This window comes from Tenrec ecaudatus, chromosome 8 (assembly GCF_050624435.1).
Source record: "Tenrec ecaudatus isolate mTenEca1 chromosome 8, mTenEca1.hap1, whole genome shotgun sequence".
In the NCBI taxonomy this organism is placed as follows: domain Eukaryota; kingdom Metazoa; phylum Chordata; class Mammalia; order Afrosoricida; family Tenrecidae; genus Tenrec; species Tenrec ecaudatus.
In genome coordinates, this window is record NC_134537.1 from 93,611,914 (window position 1) to 93,636,262 (window position 24,349).

At 40.0% G+C, this 24,349-nt stretch overlaps 2 protein-coding genes across 5 annotated transcripts; both read left to right on the forward strand.

The window, feature by feature from the left end:
• Positions 1–166: 166 nt before the first annotated feature.
• Positions 167–8,329, forward strand: LOC142455054 (arylamine N-acetyltransferase 1-like). Its single transcript, XM_075556566.1, has 2 exons — positions 167–256; positions 7,161–8,329. The coding sequence occupies exon 2, from the start codon at positions 7,167–7,169 to the stop codon at positions 8,037–8,039; it is 873 nt and encodes a 290-aa protein (XP_075412681.1). The 5' UTR covers positions 167–256; positions 7,161–7,166; the 3' UTR covers positions 8,040–8,329.
• On the forward strand, positions 204–22,640 carry LOC142455053 (arylamine N-acetyltransferase 1-like). Of its 4 annotated transcripts, XM_075556565.1 has the most exons (4): positions 221–256; positions 9,884–9,982; positions 10,507–10,694; positions 21,503–22,640. In XM_075556565.1, exon 4 carries the CDS (start codon positions 21,509–21,511, stop codon positions 22,379–22,381), a length of 873 nt encoding a protein of 290 aa, XP_075412680.1. In that variant the 5' UTR covers positions 221–256; positions 9,884–9,982; positions 10,507–10,694; positions 21,503–21,508; the 3' UTR covers positions 22,382–22,640. The 4 variants fall into 4 exon arrangements, 3 of the variants coding, with proteins under 3 accessions (XP_075412678.1, XP_075412680.1, XP_075412679.1); XM_075556563.1 differs by lacking the exon at positions 10,507–10,694 and having other exon boundaries at positions 204–256; XR_012785741.1 differs by lacking the exon at positions 21,503–22,640 and having other exon boundaries at positions 10,507–14,784.
• The last annotated feature ends 1,709 nt before the right edge of the window (positions 22,641–24,349 follow it).

Genomic DNA, 24,349 nt, shown 5'->3' on the forward strand with positions numbered 1-24,349 from the left:
AATATACTCTTTGGCATGGGGCTCAACAGGAATCACATCTGTACGTCTGTTTTTCTAGACACAGTTGTGCATAGCCAGCTGGAGCTTACAAGACCACAGAACTACATTTCCCAGAGGTGACCAGACTGCATGGAATGCAGGGGCGGGACTGTGAGGAACACCAATGAGGGCACCTCCTTGGCCAGTGTGAGCCCTGCCCTCTGCCTACTTCCTGGTTGCTGGTCACTTTCCTAGTGGCTGGTCCTCTGGCAGCTTGGTAAGTGAGGGGCTGTGTACTTTGCATTGAGGGATAAATCTTTTATGAATTGTGAGGTCAGGAGAAGAGTTACCAACGTCTGTCTGAATTTCAAGTCCTAAAGTGGCTCAGAAAGTGGCTGACATTTCAGTTGTTCTCTTTGTTTGATAGGATACTCTGTTTATTGGGAGAAGACAGTGCACAAAAGTAAACTGAAAATGAAAGAATAATGAGGAGCCATTGGTTTTAGAACTTTCGAATTGATTAGAGATAGGCAGAATGAAGATTTTATCATGTATTCCTTTTAAGTTATTTACTTTTTACGGTGACGTGTGTTAGAGTTTACAGAGCTGACACCTACTCTGACTGAGTTTGAGTCTGTAACTGCTGTACAGTCTAGCCCTAAAGATAACCGACCATTGAGTCCAACTGTTCACAGTCATAGGCACACCATGAACTTAAGCAAGTCAGGTGGCCTCTCTGAGACTCAGTTTCTCCGTGAGTAGAAAGGAGATGCTCTTCCTGTTTCCTTTGTGAGGCTGTTGTGAGCATTCAATATGTGTCATGGAGCTAAGGTTGTGAGGATTAAATATGTGTCATGAATGGCATGGAACTAAGGTTGTGAAGGCAGCCAGCCCCTCACGGGATTTAACCTTTCTCCATGATATTCTCCCTCCTCTGTGCCCCACTGTGTGTGTGTGTGTGTGTGTGTGTGTGTGTGTGTGTGTGTGTGTGAAATGGCTTAATTACTCTTCTAGAGGGCAAGTTCATAGCTGTTCCTGACCTTCCTGCCTGCACTAAGCAGGCATCCCTGAATGAGTACTAACCCCCAGGCTGTGGGTGAAGTGTGCTTTTTGCAGTGTCTAGGGGTGAATGTTGTCATGTTTGAAACAGGTTTAGGAAGGCAGGCCCTCCAGAAACCAGAAATGATAGATATCTACTCCTCAGTGTTAGGCTGACTAAGAGCTTATCTCTTGGGCACAGACCTAGTGGGACACCCCCCACAACCCCATACCCTCTGCTGTAAATGGACCCCAACTCAGCAACAGCCCCAGGAGCCAGTATAAAATGCCAGCACGTGAGCTTTCTCCCCAGGAATCTTCCCTCAGGCCCTGTCTCCATGACTGCCCTGGCTCTTGCAAAGATTTATACACATTGTATATTGTGATGTTGGTCCTTGTCTGCTCAAGGTAGACGCACTTTCTACTTCCTCCTTGAATCCCTTATTTCCATTCATCTTTTCGGGAACTTCCTGTTTTCTGAGCTGTGTGTTGGTACGTTGTTGTCCTTTTGGTCTCAAACGGTTGATTATCTTGAGGTGTTTCCTAGATTCTTAATTATTTTTTAACACTGTATAATATTCCATTGTGTTTAGGTTCCATAGTTTGTTTAACCGTATATACATTGGTGAATACAAATACATAGGTGTTTCAATCTCTTTGCTTGTGCATGATGCTGAATGGTTCATACATCTATTTTTGTCAATGCTCTTATTTTTCTACGTTATATATCTAATAGTGGGATGGCTGAATCATGGCATTTCCTTTCTTAGCTTTTTAAGGAAATACCATACCATTTTCCTCTCTATAAATTTTACCAATTAACCAGCAATGAGAGTGTCGAAGCCTGGAGGGTGGAGAGAATGTGGGGTAGAAAGCAGGAACTGATTACAGAAATCTACATATAGCCTCCTCCCTGGGGGAGGGACAGCAGAGAAGAGGGCAGGGGGAAACATCAGACAGTGTAATATATGACAAAATAATAATAATATATGAATGATGAAGGATCCACGGGGTGGGGGGGAGTGGGTCAGAGGGGGAAAATGAGCAGCAGATATTAAGGGCTCAAGTAGAAGGCAAATGTTTTCAGAATGATGAGAGCAACAAATGTATATATGTTCTTGATACAACGGGTGTATTTATGGATTGTGATAAGAATTGTACCAGCCCCCAATAAAATAATTTAAAAAAAGAAAATAAATAAGTGACTCAAGGTGAAAAAAATGAATAAATACATTGTACCAATTGACTATCCCACTAGCAGTATGAAAGAGTTACAATCTGCATATCATCATCAATATTTGTTTTCTTCTTCTTCTTCTTCTTCTACTACTTCTTCTCTTTCTTCACTTCCTCTGTCTCCTCCTCCTCCTCTTCCTCTTCCTCCTCCTCCTCTTCCTCCTCTTCCTCCTCCACCTCCTCCTTCTTTTCCTCCTCTTCCTCCTACTTCTTCTCTCTCTCTCTCTCCCACATTTATTGCTAGAATTAGATGATATCTCATTGTGCCTATTTCCATCTCTCTAATTACTAATCATCATGCGTTTGTTGGCTACTTGACTGTCTTCTTTGATGAAATGTCTGTTTATATTCTCTGGGCATTTTAAAAGTTTATTTCTTTGTTTTCTGCTTGTTGAGGTGTAGAAGTTTTCTGGAAATTTTAGAGAATAATTCTTTGTCAGGTAGGACGTTGCCAAAAAAATATTTGCTGTCGACATTTTCTCTTTTTATTGTTTTGGAAATGTCATTTGAAGTGCATAAGCATTTCATTCTCTTACCACTGTGAAATTATGTTTGACCCTCTAATGCTGTGTATTAGTGTCTTTAAATTCACCCTAAGAAAGATACAGATAAGGAAGTGTCTCTGTGCTGCCAATCTAGCAACTGGAATAGCACAGTCACCCTGAAACTTACGTATAATAAACAAAAATAAGAGAAAAGCAAGTCAACTAACAATGTTCAAATAAATAAGACACAGCAACACTACGTCTCAGAAACATCAAAGAACTTCAAATGAACAAAAATACAGGCCAAGATTTATCAAAAAGTCATCAAAATACAGATTCAAAAACCCTTTCAGAAGAAAAGTGTGTGTTCTTCTGAGTAGACTAGAGAAACAAATCCATAGAAACATATGTACATAAGAGAGTTTTATATACAAGAGGAATTGGACATTGAGAAAACACCCCAGCCCAGTCCAGATCAAGTCCAAAGTCTGATATTAGCCCATATGTCCAATCCCAATCGATGAAGTCCTCTTCAGACACACACAACACATGCAATGATGCTGAATGCAGGACAGTCAAAGGCCAGTGGGGAAAAATCTTTGGATCCAGTGGGATTATAAGCATCTAGGCATTGGCAGAGGTCTGTACATGACTTCACCAGCACACAGGGCTTCATCGGGGTAGGTCCATGTGGCTTCTCCTCAGGGATGTCTCGCAGGAAGTAAACGAAGAGTATGGCCAGCCTCCAAGGAGGAAAAAGCAGATTTCCTAGGATTCTCAGGAGAAAGCCATGCCCACATAGCTCATTGGCTATGGCAGACTAAACACCTCATCACTCTTAATCCTCACAATGACAAATGATTATATAACTACCCCAAATGATGATGGAATTACTCATTAAATAATTTTAAATTATTACTTTTAGGAAACTTCAACAAAAAATGAGATCAAGGGAAACATACAAAAACAAGGAACTCATAGGTAAATTAAATTACATATGATTAGAATTCCACAGTAGAAAGATTCTCCAAAAAATCTAACAAGTATTGTTGAAGATCTGTTGGCAGTAAACATCCTACTATCAAAAGACAAAAAGAGAGCCACTCAAGAAGTTCAATGAAATCCAATAGGATATTCCTAAAAGAAAATCCCCAAATTAATGGGAAATAAAAATTAAAAAACAAAACAAAAGGAGAGACAGAATCCTGACAGCATCTTTGGGAAAATGAAATGTTACTGAAAAAAAAAAAAAGAACCAGTAAAACTAGACTCTGGTTTCTCAATAGAAAAATTCAGACAACAGATAAAGGGATGATAGATGCAAAACCTGGAGGAGAAAATAATTCATGAAGAAGTACAGAGCCAGCAAATTTATCCCTTTAATACATTGGTGAAATTAAGTCATTTCAAGATAGCTACTACAACAGAAATTAAAACAGAATTTGTAAATCCAGGCAGAATTCAAAAGAAGTGCTAACGGAGGCCTTTGGAAAGAGAAGAAACCATGTCAGACAAGACCCTGAGATTAAGATACATGAGAATATCCCCCAAACCAAACTAAATAAAGAATTTCAAAAACAAAATAAACCCATAAGACTGAACACAGGGCTGTCAATCTGTAAGTGATTAAACTATGAGGCAAAAAGGAGGAATAAATTGTTTCATAACAGAACTCACAATAGGAGAGGAATCAAGATACTGAGAAAATATTAATAAATTACAGGGTAAACTAAAAAATTAACCATATAAACCCCAAGGAAAAATGTAAAGGCTCATTAAACATAAAACAAACACAAAATCAACACACCAAAAGAAAGGCAAAGAAAATCACTAAACAAAATAAAAGCACAGAAAAATATATGCACCAGAGGCACCAACAACATCACAAACAAAAATGACAACAGTAAATTCATACCTATTGGTAATTACATTGAATAAATGGATTCAATGCACCATTCAATAGACAGTTACCAAATGAATAAGAAAACATGACACATCAATAGCCTGCCTGCAAGAGACAAACATAAGACATAAAGATAAAAGCAAGCTAAAAATCAAAGGATGATAAATAGATACCAAGCAAATTTCAGCCAAAGAAAACAGGCATGGCTTTTGTGGTTTATGTCAACTAGCAATTCCTGGCTGAAGGTAGGGATGTAACTTAACCTATCACTCAGGTCACATACTGATGACACATTGTTAAGGGATTGCTCTTGTGTATAAAGGAGATAGCTCTAACAAAACTTCTTCAGCCTGCTCCTTGTTCATCAGCTTCCACAGCTACCTGAGTTAAGAGAAGCCAATTTTGGACTGGACTAGACTTATCTTCTTTTACAACTGTGCAAGCTATTTGATTTTGCTTCTCTAGAGAAGCCACCTAAATGCAATGCCAATAGTGATTACCACTAAATCTGACATGAATGACAAAAAATATAAAACATAAGAAAGGTATAAAATAATGACAAATGGACTTTGCCATAATAAATATCAATGTACTCAACGAAAGAGCTCCAAATCACATATTTCAAACATTAACAGAACTGAAAAGGGAAATAGGCAACTCCACAATAAGTAGAGGATTTAATGCAACACTTTTGATGAAGGACAGCACAACTAGAAAGGAAACTCATCATAGATAGAGTAGGTCTAACACTACACAATTATGTTAGTCTGAGTAAACTAGAGAAACAAATACATTGACACAAATGTTAATAAGAAAGAGTTTCATATACAAGTGCACTTGTATACTAAGCAAACATCCCAGTCTAGTCCACATCAAGCCTATCAATCTGATATTAGCCCATATGTCTGATACCATTAGATAAATTCCTTTTCAGACTCACTAAATACATGCAGGGACGGCAAAAGCAGGAAGATCACAGTCCAGTGGGTGGACAAAATCTTGTGGATCCAGTGGCGCTGTAAGCATCTCAGCACTGCCAAGGGTCTCCTCATGGTTTCTTCAGCTCCAAGGCTCTAGTGTAACTCCATGTGTCTTGTCCACAGGAATGTCTCACTGGGAGCAAGTGTGTGTCCTATCACTAGCGTGCTATTTTTCTCCTTAGCACCTCCAAATGAGGCCATCAAGCTGAGACCTGATTGACAGGCTAAGCTCCACCCCTTCACTCTTAAGTCTCAAATTGACAACAGATTAAGTAACTACCAAACAATCAAGCAATGACCTCACAGGCTTAAGCAGAAAATGCTATCTAAGAAAAATGATCTGCACATTGTTGTCTAGTATATATAGATCATTCTCTTGAATAAACAGCCTGTTAGACTACACAGCTAGCCTTAATAAATTGAAAATCATCGACCTACTACAAAACATCTTCTTGGATCACAGTGCTGTAAATTAGAACTCAACAAAGGAAGATCAAGGGGAAAATGAAAGACATAGAAACTTACCGGCACCCTGCTTAAAACCCCTGGATTGTTATCCTGAGGGGCACCCAGTGAATTCTGACTTGGCATCAGTATGCACAACAGAACAAAGCACTTAGTGGTCCTATCCCATCCTCACGATTGTAGGTATGTGTGAGCCCATTGTGCAGCCACTGGGTCAATCCATCTCATTGAGGGCCTTCATTTCAATGAACTTTTATTACACCAAGCATGATGTTCTTCTCCAAGGACTGCTTCTGCCGGTTAGCCTGTCCAAACCACATGAAACTATGTCTTGCATCCTTCCATTCAACCTCCTCAAGCCTGATTAACACAAATCTGAGTCTACTCTCTCTATCTGATTGGGGACTATACCCCTTCTAGGGCACTATACACCTTTGTCCCACTGTGCTTGCAAACCCATGATGGACAGCAATGGATCTAATGAGTTTCATTTGAGTCATCATATAAAAACCTTCTGCCAATGACTTTCTGTGCCAATAAACTCTCCAAGTCCCTTCAGGTTCCAATAATTCCTATTTTTCATACCTGGTGATCCCTGCCAATAATTTCACCAGAAAATGTTCCAAGAGGCTAATGGGGTTTTGAGTGTTAATATCATGTTAGTTGCAAATATGCCTATAAAAATGACTGGATTTTACATAAAAAGTTAGTGACTTATAGGAAAACATCTTTTTCTCCATAAATTACTAAGCTATTGATTCCCTAAGTATTTGGTTAAATAAATTTACTCAGTGCCATCCCTGTCAATTAACAACTTTTATACATTAGCTCATAATCCAGCATAAAGTATAAATATTGCTTTTACAGCACACTGGATCATTCCAGAGATTCCTGGGTGATATGGCCCACTTTGGGAAGTACTGCATAATACAACTGAAGAATTACCAGATAATTATAACCATTGCTTGTAATTAAATATTTAAACTACATTATAGCTATAATTAATGCTCCTCAAGAAATCAGAGATAGATGAAGATTTTTGTTATTTTGTTTGGTTTTGTTTTCTTTCTCTAGGAGAACATGAATATTGAAACTTATTTCGAAAGAATTGGCTATGTAAACTCCCGGAGGAAGTTGGACTTGGAAACATTAACGGACATCCTTCAACACCAGATCCAAGCCATCCCCTTTGAGAACCTTAATATACATTGTGGAGAAGCCATGGAATTGGGCCTAGAGGCCATTTTTGAACAAACAGTGAGGAGAAAGCGAGGTGGCTGGTGCCTCCAAGTCAATCACCTTCTCTACTGGGTTCTGACCACAATGGGCTTTGAAACTACCATGTTGGGAGGTTATGTGTACAGCACGCCAGCCGACAGATACAGCAGCAGCATGATTCACCTCCTGGTGCAAGTGACCATTGCTGACAAGAAGTACATTGTGGATGCTGGGTTTGGACGTTCCTACCAGATTTGGCAGCCTCTAGAGCTAATTCCTGGGAAGGATCAGCCTCAGATACCCTGCATCTTCCGTCTCAGAGAAGAACGAGGAATCTGGTACCTGGACCAAATCAGAAGAGAACAGTACATTCCAAACCAAGAATTTCTGAATTCTGATCTCCTGGAAAAGAATAAATACCGAAAAATTTACTCTTTTACTCTTGAGCCTCGGACAATTGAAGACTTTCAGTCTGTGAATACTTACCTTCAGACTTCTCCACTATCTGTGTTTACAAGCAAATCTTTTTGTTCACTGCAGACCCCACAAGGGGTCCTTTGCTTGGTGGGCTTCACCCTCACCTCTCGAACATTCAATTACAAACACAATGTGGATCTAGTAGAGTTTAAGACCTTGAAAGAGGAAGAAGTCAAAGAAGTACTGAAAAATCTATTTAATATTTGCTTGGACAGAAAACTTGTCCCAAAACATGGTGACCGATTTTTCACAGTTTAGAGGAGGAAGCAAAAAGTGATTATCAGGATTACTTCAGGTTCTGCAAGCTCTTGGTTTTAAAATTTTTGGACATGGACAAGAGCGCAGGGGACATGTTAATAAAAGTACCCAGGGAAATAATAAACCCACCGACTCTCTACTGATGGACAGTTGCATTTCTTCCACCTCCCCAGATTACTATTGAGAAAATTCTACACCTCAAATTCTTGCACCTGGAAAATTATCAGTATATATCATTAAATGTTAATTATTTAATAAAACATCGCACAATTCTTTTCAAAATTAATGTTAGTACTGTCATTTTGTTATTATACCACATGCTTATCTTGGGAAACATTTTGTGATTTATGCTGGATGGTCTTTAACATTTTCTACTGTTGAATTCATTGGCAATATGGCAATATATAAGAGATCATGTTCACCATGAAACTGTTCCTGTGGTTTGCTCTCTTCTGTGTAATTTCATGACTTTTGCTTGTCAACACTTTCTGACTGACTCACATATGTGGCTCAGTCAGACTAGATTAGCCTCGTACTACTAGAAAGGATCAAGTGACCGATTGGGCTGCTCATTCTTTACTAAGTTTGTGTCTATTTGGGATCACATTAATGCCTCTGAAAAAAACCTGTGTGTATCATGTATTGATTGAATTCAGTCAGCATTGTTCCTTTATCTAAATTTTACAAAATAGTGTAATGTATAATTTTGAATTGGAAGTCAACAAAGAAAAATTTGGTGTTATTTGCCTTCAAGTAGCCGCAAAGTTCCTATGGTGGGAATTAAATCAGTGCATGGTAGTGTGAGACGAGGCATTAAGAGAATGGCCCAACTAATAAATTCTCAGTGCCTTTAAGGACCATGGCTCACACATGGATCATTTTTTTAATATGGGAATACAATATCACAAGTATATTATATGTAACTCCCCTTCCTCCTTTTCCTGGAGCTTCTCTATTGGTATAGCTGCCAGGATTGCCTATTCAGCTTAAATACTCATACCCAAAGCATGAGGACTCGGAGACGCTGAAAGGGAAATTCGTGGGGCATAGAGGTACTGAACTGGGACAGTGTTAGCTTCCCCTCTCTCCTTTCCTTGCCTTTCATCTCCCGAATTGTCGTATCATGGATTGAATTGCACAATGAAAGTTTAAGTTTATCCTTTTGCTTGGGTGCTGCTCTACAGGATCCCAAGTGCTATGTCCCCGAGCAGCATTTAACGTCACAGGAACAAATGAGGTCACAATAGGGCATATGTAATGTGTACTTCAGAAGAGAAAATGGCCCACAAGTAAGGCACTATAACCTTCCTAGGTAGAAGAGAAAAGACAAACTCAGCGAAAGAAAAGTCACTGACTTACATTGAAAACAAGATGCAAGGGGATAGTGGAAGACAACAGAAAAATATAGGTACAATATAATGAGAGGATGTAGGGCATTAAATCCTGTCCTCCCAAATTAAGAATCACATTTTTAAAAATTAGAATCATTCTGAACACACCAAATTATCTTCCTATACATATAAATATATGAAAATATATGGCAAAATATGCAGACACATACATACCGAAGATAATCCTCGGCTGTTCTACGATGACTTGAGCCCTCTATGTCAGCCCTGGGAAAGGTAGAGCACTAAGATAAAGCATTAGAGACCAGAGAGGCTAACCTTGTTCTCTGCGCTGGGGGCTCAGGCTGCTCTACGTCACCAACCCTCCTGAGCAGCTCACTGTGCCCCTGTAACTGAGTCCCATCGATGGAATGTGCACAGAAGGGACAGCCACCGCTGGGGAGTTTAGCAATGGACACTCCTGAGCAACGCACTCTTGGCTTCCTTTGTCCACAGCCTGAACTGAAGTGCGTATCTAATGCCTTCCCAGAGCACAGCTGGACAGAAATGACAAAAGAATGGAGCAGCTGGTCCCGGTATGGTTCATGGCACCAGGTGAGCTATGATATAGTGAAAAAATGTTTTGTCTGAGTATTTACTTGCTTGTTTGTTTCACACGCTGGACTCAATTACATAAATATAACAAATAAACCATATAGTTTTAGAAGGGTTGTTCATTTTTTAATTAAAGTGAATTGGGAACTTTAAATAGCAGTTATTTAAATAAATATTATTATAAATAACTTATTTAGACTTAGATAGGAACAAAAGAGTGAGGGCAGGTACTGGCTATTGCTCAACAAGCATCTGTATTTCCACGGTCATAGCATTTACTGAGTAAATCCTACTTGAGAGTAAAGAGGAAACTTCAGTTATGTTGAGACAATGGTGTGATGCAGGATTATGTCCAATATACCCTGAGACAGCCTACTCAAATACCTATCATAAAACCCAACCTTACTTTGATTCAGTTTATTTTAATTGACCTATGGGAGAAGGTACACCTGCCCCTGTGAATTTCCGAGGCTGTAAATATTTACACCACTTACCTATGAATTTGTCCTTCTGTGGTGACTTAGGTGCTGCTGTGTACTGGATGTGATGTCACTGGTGGTTCAAATGCCAGCAGGACAACTCAAATGGACACGTTTCAACAGAGCTTCCAGACTCAGAACACACTATACAGAAGGAATGTGCTGGCTACTGCAGAAGTAGCCACTGAAAACCCAGTGCACACAATGGAAACATTGCCTGATACCATGGCCTCGTGAGTGCAAGCAGATTATCGTTGGAGACAGTGCTGGGGTGCGGGCCCTGGGGTTCCGAAGGCACTAAAATGTGAAAAGGAGGAACTGCTTTTCTCAAAGTAGCGGCCACTCTGGTGACATGAATGGAGGAAAGTTTGTGGGAGTGGAGACTTTCAGACCTTCATTTGGTGATGGGAAATTGCTCAAAGTAATAAGAAACAGCTGCAAAAATCTCCTAATGATAACAACTTGGAATGTGTCAAGTATGAATCTAGGAAAATTAAATGCACATAGACAAATATCCTGATTGTCAGGGAGCAGAAAGGAATTGATATTGGCCATTTTGAATCAGAATATCATATGATTTAGTAGGACTGCAATGACCAAATCTGGAGTAATGGCTTTGTATTCATTGTCAAGAAGGACATTTCAAAAGCAATCTTCAAGTACAATGCTGTCTGGGATAGGAATGAATCTATCTGCCTTCATGGAAATCTAATCAATAAGCTCTTATTCAAATTTAAACACCAATGACAAAAGGTAGTAAGGTAGTTAGTTTATTGTGGCAACCTGGCCTATAAACTCATGTGGGGTTAAATGAAGGGCAGAGGAACAAATGGGTCAGTGAGCCTTGCCTTTCTAGTTGGACCAGGTCTCTTGCTTTCTGTTGGTTGGACCTGGGTTAAGCTGCCTTAGCCAGTTCCCTGCTTCTGCTGGCAAGGACCACTTCCTTTAAGACAGCACCAAGGAAAAGTCGCATGGACTTACCCCAATGCAGCCCAGGGTGCTGGAGCAGCTGTGTGGAGACCCCTGCCAGCGCTGAGATGCTTACACATTCACTGACTCAGCTTTCCTCCTGTAGTCAGCATCATTGCGTGTGTTTTGTGAAGATGGAGGAGGACTTTATGGATTGGTGTCAGCCATATGGGTTAATATAGGAGTTGTGGGTTTGGAAAGCACTGGGTTGGGATGTTTTCTTGATGTGCACTTACCCTTTATATTAAACTATCTCTTATACATGAATTTCTGTGGATTTTTTTTTCCTATATGGTTCAGAGAAGGGAGAATACTTTCTTTTCCTTCCTCCCTGCCTTGGCAAGATTGAGGGCGTAGTTTTTTTTAAATGGAAGTGAGTTATTCCACACTCGTGTATCTGAAAGGAGACCTGGTGGCCTAGTGTTCATGCATTGGTCTGCTAATATAAGATCCACAGTTCAAAGCCACCAGCGACTCAATGGGAAAGGCAAAGATTCCCACTCCTGTGAAGAGTTCTAGTCTCAGAAACTTGCATGGGTAGTTCTCTCCTGTCCTTTGGCTGCTTGGTAGGCCGTCAGTTCCTTTTGGGAGCATGTCTTTTAACTATGACCTTCTATTTGTAATATTTTAAGTTTATTTTTCTAGTATACCTCCTACTGGCACATGTCACAGTAAGCAGATGGCTTTTGAAAATGTTGCCATGAGTTAGACAGAGGATGCATAGTGGTGCAGTTGGGATCTGGAAACACGGGTAATCTAGGACAGATGAACCACTCAGGAGCAGTGGTGAGAGTGGCCACTCGGAGAGAAGGGGATGGAAAAAGGGAACTGATCTCCGGGATCTACCTATAACCTCCTCTCTGGGGAATTGGCAACAGGATAGTGGGTGAGAGGAGATGCTGGGAAATATAAGATAAGATAGAGTAAAGATTTATAAGTTATTAAGGGTTCATGAGGGAGGAGAAAATGGGGAAGGAGGATGAGGAAAAAAAGGAAAATGAGCTGATTCTAGGAACCCAAGTGGAAGGAAAATTTTGAGAATTATGAGGGCAACGAGTATAAGGGTGCTTCACTCAATTGATGTATATAAGGATTATGATAAGAGTTGTATGAGCCCTAATAAAATAATTTATTAAAAAAAGAAAAAAAGATGTTGCCATCATGAGAAGTACCCTCATTCACTAAACCGTGCCACTTCTTTGGTAATTACAGAGTACTACAAAAATTCCAAGTTTTGGATTCCATTCCACATGTAATACTTTGCAATTACCAGTTCCACCCAGAAAGTTGTTGGGACAAGTCCAATAGGGCTGCAGGGTATTTGGTTACAAGTCCACTGACATCCCAGACCTAAAACAAAAAGGATTTCTGACTTGGCATGGGGGTCTGGAGTTCACGTCCTACTCTGTACTACCCACCAGATTCTTAATCACAGTTCACAGTGACTGGTCTCTGTTACCTAGCTAGAATAAATAAAATCCTCCTTAAAATTAGAAATGTGACCATTCTGGATTGTCATTAAAGTGTCAAATTTCCTAGAAGAAAGGGAGTAATGAGGAAAAATCCATTAAACAGTGTCTCCCACAATCTAGCACAAGATGATCCACGACCCAATCCTACATTCTGGAATCATTTCCTTTCACTGGAATGTGGTCCATTCCCCATCACTGTCACGTCAGCCTCTTTTGTAGGGACAAGTTTTTCTTCAAGCTGGACATTCAGTTCCCAGAGGGTCATTGTTGCTGTTGGTTGCCGTTGAATTGATTCCAATGTAGAGAAGGAAGAACTGCTTAAAGCCAATAGTCATTATGGAAGAACAAATCAAGATGACATTGAGATCTAGAAGATGGGCCGAACTTGACATTAAGATATACCTGATGTCAATGAGGATGTGAGGAAAATGGCAACCCTTCTATGCAGGTAGATAGTCATGTGGTAGTGCTAACATACACTGCACCTATGCATTCCCAGCGGTAGGTTTCACACCTGCTAGCTACAGAGATGGGCTCATGCCCAACCACAGGAGCAGGGCAGGAAGACAGTCATCACACTGTGATCACAGGGAGTTGGAAGCAAATTAGTGGGGAGGGTGGTGACTTACCAATGGAATTGATGAATTACAGTCTTAGAGTGGCTTTCTCAAAAGCAGACATGAGACTTGGATCACTGCTTATGAACATGATTTGGTGAATGGAGGTTACGTGCAAAGTTTCTTCATGTGTTGGACTATGATCCACATGGCTGCAGTTCAAAACTACCATCAACTCCATGGAGAAAGCCTGGGCTTTCTACTTCTGCAAACAGTTACAGTCTCAGGAAACCACAGGGGATTGCTATGAGTTAGCATGGACTTGATGTCAGTGAGTTTGGTTTATTTATAATGGAATGGGGAAAGCATTTGGGGTTGTAGGGTGAGAATCAGTAAGTGTATATTATTGACAAATTAAGTCCATGAAAAAAATGTGGAGTTAATCCCACTGTGAGAATACTGCAAGGAAGTGCTACCAATACCTCAGAGTAAGCATGCCCAAGGGTTTAAGCAGGTGGGCTGATTTATCCTCCAAGAACTCCCTTCTTAAAAGCTCACAGATGGACCCAAGGACATTTACTTGCACATCAACCAGGCCAAACACAGATTGAAGGGAAATCTTCACGTCCGGTTTTACAAGCTCTTGCAATGGAACCTGGGCCAAGCACCAGAACAGAAATGTTGAAGGCTAGTGTCAGGTAAGAAGCGTTCGATTCCTTAAAACACAGCGTCATGATGGGATTTCTTAAAACATGAGTGAAAAGCATGAGAAACAGTAATAACTACAGACAAGATCATCTCTCAAAATTAATAGCACCTGCAAATATGAAAGCACATGACAGATATTCCCTCATACTATACACAGTGGCACAAATGGCTAAACCATGATTACTAGCTGAAGGATTGCAGAGGAAGCCCACCCAGAGGGACATCAGAAGACAGGCTGGCTGATCGGCTTCACAGAGTTCACGGTCTCAGAAATGCTGGGGACCATACCACTCAGTAAAGCCTGCAGTCTTCCTGAGTCACCGTTGGCTCCATTTCCGCAGACCACAACCATGTCTGTCAGACCACGCAGAGCATTTCCAGGTGGTGCCTTGGATCAGTGACAAAGAAAGGAAGACAAATACAAACAGAGAGGCCTCACACACTGGACTGTGGCCTACAGGGGGGCAATTCCATCTCTCTCTCCTGCTACCTTTGCATCTCCCTTTCCCTATCCCTCACATGCTCTCACCTCCAGATCGCATCTAGGAAGCCTTGGACACACGCCACGTGAGAGCAGGACCCACCAAATATACTCTGTGGCTCAACAGGAATCACATCTGTACGTCTGTTTTTCTAGACACAGTTGTGCATAGACAGCTGGAGCTTACAAGACCACAGAACTACATTTCCCAGAGGTGACCAGACTGCATGGAATGCAGGGGCGGGACTGTGAGGAACACCAATGAGGGCATCTCCTTGGCCAGTGTGAGCCCTGCCCTCTGCCTACTTCCTGGTTGCTGGTCACTTTCCTAGTGGCTGGTCCTCTGGCAGCTTGGTAAGTGAGGGGCTGTGTACTTTGCATTGAGGGATAAATCTTTTATGAATTGTGAGGTCAGGAGAAGAGTTACCAACGTCTGTCTGAATTTCAAGTCCTAAAGTGGCTCAGAAAGTGGCTGACACTTCAGTTGTTCTCTTTGTTTGATAGGAAACTGTGTTTATTGGGAGAAGACAGTGCACAAAGGTAAACTGAAAATGAAAGAACAATGAGGAGGCATTGGTTTTAGAACTTTCGAATTGATTAGAGATAGGCAGAATGAAGATTTTATCATGTATTCCTTTTAAATTATTTACTTTTTTAAATTATTTACTTTTTACGGTGATGTGTGTTAGAGTTTACAGGGCTGACACCTACTCTGACTGAGTTTGAGTCTGTAACTGCTGTACAGTCTAGCCCTAAAGATAACCGACCATTGAGTCCAACTGTTCACAGTCATAGGCACACCATGAACTTAAGCAAGTCAGGTGGCCTCTCTGAGACTCAGTTTCTCCGTGAATAGAAAGGAGACGCTCTTCCTGTTTCCTTCATGAGGCTGTTGTGAGCATTCAATATGTGTCATGAATGACACAGAGCTAAGGTTGTGAAGGGAGCCAGCCCCTCACGGGTTTTAACCTTTCTCCATGATATTCTCCCTCCTCTGTCCCCGTGTGTGTGTGTGTGTGTGTGTGTGTGTGTGTGTGTGTGTGTGTGTGAAAGGACCCAATTACTCTTCTAGAGGGCACATTCATAGCTGTTCCTGACCTTCCTGCCTTCACTAAGCAGGCATCCCTGAATGAGTACGAGCTGCCAGGCTGTGGGTGAAGTGTGCTTTTTGCAGTGTCTAGGGGTGAATGTTGTCATGTTTGAAGCAGGTTTAGGAAGGCAAGGTCTCCAGGAATCAGAATTGACAGGTATCAACTCCTCAGTGTTAAGCTGAGAGCTTATCTCCTTGGTACAGACCTAGTGGGACACCCCCCACAACCCCCACACCCTCTGCTGTAAATGCACCCCGACTCAGCAAAAGGCCCAGGAGCCAGTATAAAATGCCAGCACATGAGCTTTCTCCTCAGGAATCTTCCTTCAGGCTCTGTCTCCATGACTGCCCTGGCTCTTGCAAAGATTTATACACATTGTATATTGTGATGTTGGTCCTTGTCCGCTCATTGTAGACACTTTTTCTACTTCCACCTTGAATCCCTTATTTCCATTCATCCATTCATTCTCTCTGGGTACTTCCTGTCTTCTGAGTTTTGTGTTGGGACATTGTTCCCTTTCGGTCTCAAATTATTGATTATTCTGCGGTTTTTCCAAGATTCTTCATTATTCTTTAAAACTGTAAATTTTTCCATTGTGTTTAGGTACCATAGGTTGTTTAACTCTATATCTCTTGGTGAATACATAAGTGTTTCAATCTTTGCTGGTGCGTGATGCTGCATGGTGCATTCATGTATTTTTGTCAATGCTCTTATTTCTCTAGGTTATATATCTAAGAGTGGGATAGCTGGTTCATATGATATTTCTATTCTTAGCTTTTAAATGAAACACCATTCCATATTCCTCTCTATAAATTGTACCATTGACAGTCCCACCAGAAGTATGAAAGAGTTCCAGTCTGCACACCTTCATCAATATTTGATTGTTCTCTTCTTTTCTTCTTATCTTCTTTCCTGTCCTTCTCTCTCTCCCTCCCTCCCTCCCTCGCCCTCTCCCTCTCTCTCTCCCCCATTATTACTAGAATGCGATGATATCTCATTGCATTGATTTCCATTCTCTAATTATTGCTCATCAGGAATATTTCTTCATGTGTTTTTTGGCTACTTGACTATCTCCTTTGGTGAAATGCCTATTGATATACTCTTCCCATTTTAAAAATTGGTTCATTTGTATTCTGCTTGTTGAGGTCTAGAAATTTTCTAGAAATTTTAGAGAATAATTCCTTGTCAGGGAGGTCATTGTCCAAAAAAATAATTCCCAGTCTATGTGTTCTCTTTTATTATTTTGGAAGTGTCTTTTGATGGAAATTTTTTATGTTTGACCGTCTAATGCTGTGTATTAGTGTCTTTAAATTCACCCTAAAAAAGGTACAGATAAGGAAGTGTGCCTGAGCTGCCTAAATAGCAACCAGAATAGCACAGTCACCCTGAACCTCAAGTATAACAAACAGAAATCAGAGAAAATCAAGTCAACTAACAATGTTCAAATAAATAAGACACCACAATACTACAATGTCTCAGAAACAACAAAGAATTTCAAATACACAAAAATACAGGGCAAGATAGATCTATAAGCGATCGAAATAAAGATACAAAAACCCTTTTGGAAGAAGAAAGGGTGTGATAGTCTAGGTAGACTAGGGAAACAAATCCATAGAAACTCATGTGTGTATAAGAGAGGAATTGTTTTCTCAATAGAAAACATCCCACCCCAATCCAGATCAAGTTCATGAGTCTGATATTAGCCCATATGTCTGATACCAATCGATGAAGTCCTCTTCAGAGTCACTAAACACATACAATGATGCTAAATGCGAGATAGTCACAGGTCAGTGGGTAGAAAATCTTTGGATCCAGAGGCGTTGTAAGCAACTCAATATTGGCAGGGTCTCTATATGGCTTCACCAGCACCCACAGCTTCATCTGGATAGGTCCATATGGCTTCTCCTCAGGGATGTCTTTCAGGGAGTGAACCAAGAGTCTGTCTCGCCTCCAAGGAGGAAAAACCAGAATTCCTATATTTCTCAGGAGAAAGCCATGCCCACATACATCATTGGCTATGGCAGACTAAACTCCACCCCTTCACTCTTAATCCTCACAATGACAAACGATGATATAGCTACCACAGATTGTAATGGAATTTCCCATTAAAATTTTTTTAATTATTATGTTTAGGAACATTCAACAAAAAATGAGATCAAGAGAAACATACAAAAACAAGGAACTCTAGCTAAAATAAAGTACATATGATTAGAATTATACAATAGAAAGAGATTCAAAAAAATCTAACAAGTGTTGTTGAAGATCTGTTGGTAGTAAACGTCCTACTATCAAAAGACAAGAAGATATCCACTCAAGAGGTTCAGTGAAATCCAATAGGATATTCCTAAAAAGAAAATACCCAAGTTAATTACAAATAAAAAATTTAAAAATATGAAAGCACAGACAGAATCCTGAGAGCATCTGGGAATGTTACTGAAAAAAAGAACTAGTAAAACTAGACTGGCTTCTCAATAGAAAAATGCAGACAACAGGTAACGGGATGATATGTACAAAACCTGGAGCAGAAAATAGTTAACCAAGAAATACATAGCCAGCAAAATTATCCCTTAAATATAATGGTGAAATTAACTCATTTTCAGATAGCTACTACAACAGAAATTAAAACAGAATTTATAAATCCAGGCAGGATTTAAAAGAAGTGCTAAAGGGTGTCCATTGGAAAAAGAAACAACAATATCAGACAATACCCAGAGATTAAAATATATGAGAACACCCCACAAATGAAAATATAGAATATCAAAAGCAAAATAAACCCATAAGACTGAAAATACAGATGTCAAACTGTAAAGGTTAAAACTATGAAGCAAAAAGGAGGAATAAATTGTGTCACTGCAGAAATCTCAATTGGAGAGTAATCAAGATGCTATGAAAATATTAATAAATTAGAGGGTAACTAAAATATTAACCATATAAACCCAAAGGAAAAAATTGTAAAAACTCAATAAACATAAAACAAACACAAAATCAACACAACAAAAGAAAGGCAAAGAAAATCACTAATCAGAATAAAAACACAGAAAAATATATGAAACAAAGACATCAACAGCATCACACACAAAAAAATGACAACAGTAAATTCATACCTACTGATAATTGCATTGAATGTAAATGGATTCAATGCACCATTCAAGAGACAGTGACCACTTGAGTAGGAAACATGACATATCAATAGGTTGCCTACAAGAGACAAACTTAATACATAAAGATAAAACCAAGCTAAAATTCAAAGGAGAATAAATTGATATCAAGCAAATTGCAACCTAAGAAAACAGGCATGGCTGTGGTGGTTTCTGTCAACTAGAAATTCCTGACTGAAGGCTGGGGTGCACCTGAACCTATCATTCAGGTCACAGACTGAAGACACCTCCTTAGGGGGTCGGCCTTAGGTAGGAGAGAGATATCTCAAGCAAAGCTCAGATCTCTTTGGCCCATTGTCTTCTGCTAAACCCAGATCCTGCATCTGGCTTCTGTGGCATTGCCTAATGGCTCCTGATCTAAGGCACCATCAGTGGTCTGCAGACTTTCGATTCATCTAGCCAATCTTAATTTCATTTACCTCTTCAGCCATCACTCTGTGTTCCTCCTGCTTCATCATCCTGCTCCCTGTTCATCAGCTTCCACAGCTACCTGAGTTTAGAGAAGACAGATTTGATCTGGACAGGATTTAACTTCCTCTACTTCTGTACAAGACATTTGGTTTTGCTTTTTTAGAGAAACCAGCTGAACACAAAGGCCGTATTAACTTCCATCATAACTGACATGAATGACAAAATAAATACAAAAAAATTAAAAGTATTTTATAATGACAAATGGACTTTGCCATAATAAATATCAATGTACTCAACGAAGGCGCTCCAAATCTCACATTTCAAACATTAACAGAACTGAAAAGGGAAATAGGCAACTCCACAATAAGTAGAGGAATTAATACACCACTTTTGATGAAGGACAGCACAAGAGAGGAAACTCAACATAGATAGAGAAGGTCTAACACTACACAATTATGTTAGTCTGAGTAAACTAGAGAAACAAATACATTGATGCTCATTAATAAGAAAGATTTTTCATATAAAAGTGCAATTGTATATTAAGCAAACATCCCAGTCTAGTCCACATCAAGCCTATCAATCTGATATTAGCCCTCTAATACCAATCAATAAATTTCTCTTCAGACTCACTAAATACATGCAGGGATGCCAAAAGCAGGAAGATCACAGACCAGTGGGTGGACAAAGTCTTGTGGATCCTGTGGCGCTGTAAGCATCTCAGCACTGCCAAGGGACTCATCATGGCTCCTTCAGCTCCAAGGTTCTAGTGTAACTCCATGTGTCTTGTCCACAGGAATGTCTCACTGGGAGCAAGTGTGTGTCCTATCACTAGTGTGCTATTTTTCTCCTTAGCACCTCCAAATGAGGTCATCAAGCTGAGACCTGATTGACAGGCTAAGCTCACCCCTTCACTCCAATTCTCAAATTGACAACAGATTAAGTAACTACCAAACAATCAAGCAATGACCTCCCAGGCTTAAGCAGAACACGCTATCTAAGAAAAATGATCTGCACATTGTTGTCTAGTATATATAGATCATTCTCTTGAATAAACAGCCTGTTAGACTACACAGCTAGCCTTAATAAATTGAAAATCATCGACCTACTACAAAACATCTTCTTGGATCACAGTGCTGTAAATTAGAACTCAACAAAGGAAGATCAAGGGGAAAATGAAAGACATAGAAACTTACTGGCACCCTGCTTAAAACCCCTGGATTGTTATCCTGAGGGGCGCCCAGTGAATTCTGACTTGGCGTCAGTATGCACAACAGAACAAAGCACTTAGTGGTCCTATCCCATCCTCACGATTGTAGGTATGTGTGAGTCCATTGTGCAGCCACTGGGTCAATCCATCTCATTGAGGGCCTTCATTTCAATGAACTTTTATTACACCAAGCATGATGTTCTTCTCCAGGGACTGCTTCTGCCGGTTAGCCTGTCCAAACCACATGAAACTATGTCTTGCATCCTTCCATTCAACCTCCTCAAGCCTGAATAACACAAATCTGTATCTACTCTATCTTTCTGATTGGGGACTATACCCCTTCTAGGGCACTATATACCTTTTGTCCCACTGTGCTTGCAAACCTATGATGGACAGCAATGGATCTAACGGGTTTCATTGAGTCATCATATTAAAAAACTTCTGTCAATGACTTTATGTTCCAATAACTCTGAAATTCCCTTCAGGGTCCAATAATTCCTATTTTTTATACCTAATGATCCCTGTCAATAATTTCATCAGAAAAAGTTCCAAGATTTAAAAGGGGTTATGAGTGTTAGTATCATGTTAGGTGCAAATATGTCTATCAAATGATTTGATTTAAAGTTAGTGACTTACAGTAAAACATTTTTCCCCATAAAGAGCTAAACTGTTGATGCCCAAAGATATTTGGCTAAAAAAAATTGCTCAGTGCCCTCCCTGTCAATTAAAAACGTTTATAATATACCCACAGTACAGCATAAAATATAAGTATTGTTTTTGCAGCCCAGTGGATCATTCCAGAGAATCCCGGATGGTATGGCCCAGTTTTAGGAGCACTGCACAATACAATTGAATTAATACTAGACATTTATAACCATTGCTTGTAATTAAATATTTGAACAGCAATTTAGCTATAATTAATGTACTTTAAGAAATCGAAGTACAGACGAATATTTTTGTTACTTTGGTTTTATTTTCTTTCTCTAGGAGAACATGAATATTGAAACATATTTTGAAAGAATTGGCTATGTAAACTCCCGGAGGAAGTTGGACTTGGAAACATTAACGGATATCCTTCAACACCAGATCCAAGCCATCCCCTTTGAGAACCTTAATATACATTGTGGAGAAGCCATGGAATTGGGCTTAGAGGCCAGTTTTGAACAAACAGTGAGGAGAAAGCGAGGTGGCTGGTGCCTCCAAGTCAATCACCTTCTCTACTGGGTTCTGACCACAATAGGCTTTGAAACTACCATGTTGGGAGGTTATGTGTACAGCACGCCAGCCGACAGATACAGCAGCAGCATGGTTCACCTCCTGGTGCAAGTGACCATTGCTGACAAGAAGTACATTGTGGATGCTGGGTTTGGATGCTCCTACCAGATGTGGCGACCTCTAGAGCTAATTCCTGGGAAGGATCAGCCTCAGATACCCTGCATCTTCCGTCTCAGAGAAGAACGAGGAATCTGGTACCTGGACCAAATCAGAAGAGAACAGTACATTCCAAACCAAGAATTTCTGAATTCTGATCTCCTGGAAAAGAATAAATACCGAAAAATTTACTCTTTTACTCTTGAGCCTCGGACAATTGAAGACTTTCAGTCTGTGAATACTTACCTTCAGACTTCTCCACAATCTCTGTTTACAAGCAATTCTCTTTGTTCACTGCAGACCCCACAAGGGGTCCTTTGCTTGGTGGGCTTCACCCTCACCTCTCGAACATTCAATTACAAACACAATGTGGATCTAGTAGAATTTAAGACCTTGAAAGAGGAAGATGTAGAAGAAGTGCTGAAAAATCTATTTAATATTTGCTTGGAGAAAAAAGTTGTCCCAAAACATTGTGACCGATGTTTCACAATTTAGAGGAGGAAGCAAAAGATCATTATCAGGATTACGTCAGGTCTGCAAGCTTTTGATTTTGAAAATTTCAGACATAGACAAGAACAGAAGTAACATGTTAATAAACTTTCCCAGGGAACTAAAAAGCCCACCAACTCTCTACTAATGGTCAATTGCATTTCTTCCACCTCTACAGATTATAATGGAGAAAATTTTACACCTCAAATTCTTGCACCTGTAAAATTTTCAGTATATATCATTAAATTTCAATTCTTTAATATAATGTCGCACAATTCTTTTCAAAATTAATGTTAGTAGGTTAATTTTGTTATTATCCCACATGAGTACCTTAGGAAACATTTTGTGATTTTTGCTAGAAGGTCTTTAACATCTTCTACTGTTGAATTCATAGGCAATATGGCAATATATAAGAGATCATGTGCACCATGAAACTGTTCCTGTGGTTTGCTCTCCTCTGTGTAATTTCATGATTTTTGCTTGTCAACACTTTGTGACTGTCTCACATATGTGGCTCAGTCAGACTAGATGAACCTAGTACCAGTAGAGGGGATCAAGCGCCCAATTGGGCTGCTCATTCTTTACTAAGTTTGTGTCTACTTGGGATCACATTAATGCCTCTGAAAAAAACCTGCATGTATCAGGTATTGATTAAATTCAGTCAGCATTGTTCCTTTATCTAAATTTTACAAAATAGTGTAATGTATAAGTTTGGATTGGAAGTCAACAAAGAATAATTCGGTGATATTTGCCTTCAAGGTGCCTCAAAGTTCCCATGGTGAGAATTAAATCAGTGCATGGTAGTGTGGGATGAGGCATTAAGAGAATGACCCAATTAATAAATTCTAAGTGCCTTTAACAACCATGGCTTATATATGGACCTTTTTTTAAATATGGGAATACAATAGCAGATCAATATTATATCCAACTCCCCTCTTTCTTCTTTCCCTGGAGCTTCTCTATTGGTATAGCTGCCAGGATTGCCTATTCTGCCTAAATACACATACCCAAAGCATGAGGACTCAGAGACATGGAATAGGAAATTCGTGGAGCATAGAGTTTCTGAACTGGGACATGGTGGACTTTCCCTCTCTCTTTTCTTTGCCTTTCATCTCCCAAATTGTCATATCATGGATTGCAATTGCACAATAAAAGTTTGATTTTATCCTTTTTCTTGGGTGCTGCTCTACAGGAGCAAAGTGCTATGTCTTAGAGCTGCATTTAAAGTTACAGGAACAAATGAGGTCACAATAGGTCGTATGTAATGTGTACATTCAGAAGAGAAAATGGCCCACAAGTAAGGCACTATAACCTTCTTAGGGAGAAGAGAAAAGGCAAACTCGGCAAAAGAAAAGTCACTGACTTACAGTGAAAACAAGAGGCAAGGGGATAGTGGAAGACAAACATAAAAATATAGTTGCAGTATAAGGAGAGGGTGTAGGGTATTAAATCCTGTCCCCCCAAATTAAGAATCACAATTTTAAAAATTAGAATCTTTCTGTACACATCAAATTATCTTCCTGTAGTTTTACATATATTGCAAAATATGTAAGTACATACATACCAAAGATAATCCTCGGCTGTTCTACGATGACTTGAGCCCTCTATGTCAGCCCTGGGAAAGGTAGAGCACTAAGATAAAGCATTAGAGACCAGAGAGGCTAACCTTGTTCTCTGCGCTGGCGGCTCGGGCTGCTCTACGTCACCAACCCTCCTGAGCAGCTCACTGTGCCCCTGGTTACTGAGTTCCATCAGTGGAATGTGCACAGAAGGGACAGCCACAGCTGGTGAGTTTAGCAATGAACACTCCTGAGCAATGCATTCTTGGCTTCCTTTTTCCACAGCCTGAACTGAAGTGCATATCTAATGACTTCCTGGAGCACAGCTGGACAGAAATGACAAAAGAATGGAGCAGCTGGTCCCTGTCTGGTTCGTGGGACCATGTGAGCTATGATATAGTGAAAAATTCTTTTT

Coding starts and splice junctions, on each gene's coding strand:
- LOC142455054 (XM_075556566.1), top strand. CDS start 7,167: ATGAATATTGAAACTTATTTCGAAAGAATTGGCTATGTAAACTCCCGG.
- LOC142455053 (XM_075556563.1), top strand. CDS start 9,935: ATGACAAAAGAATGGAGCAGCTGGTCCCGGTATGGTTCATGGCACCAG. Junction 9,983..21,502: donor GGTATGGTTCATGGCACCAG/GTGAGCTATGAT, acceptor TTCTTTCTCTAG/GAGAACATGAATATTGAAAC.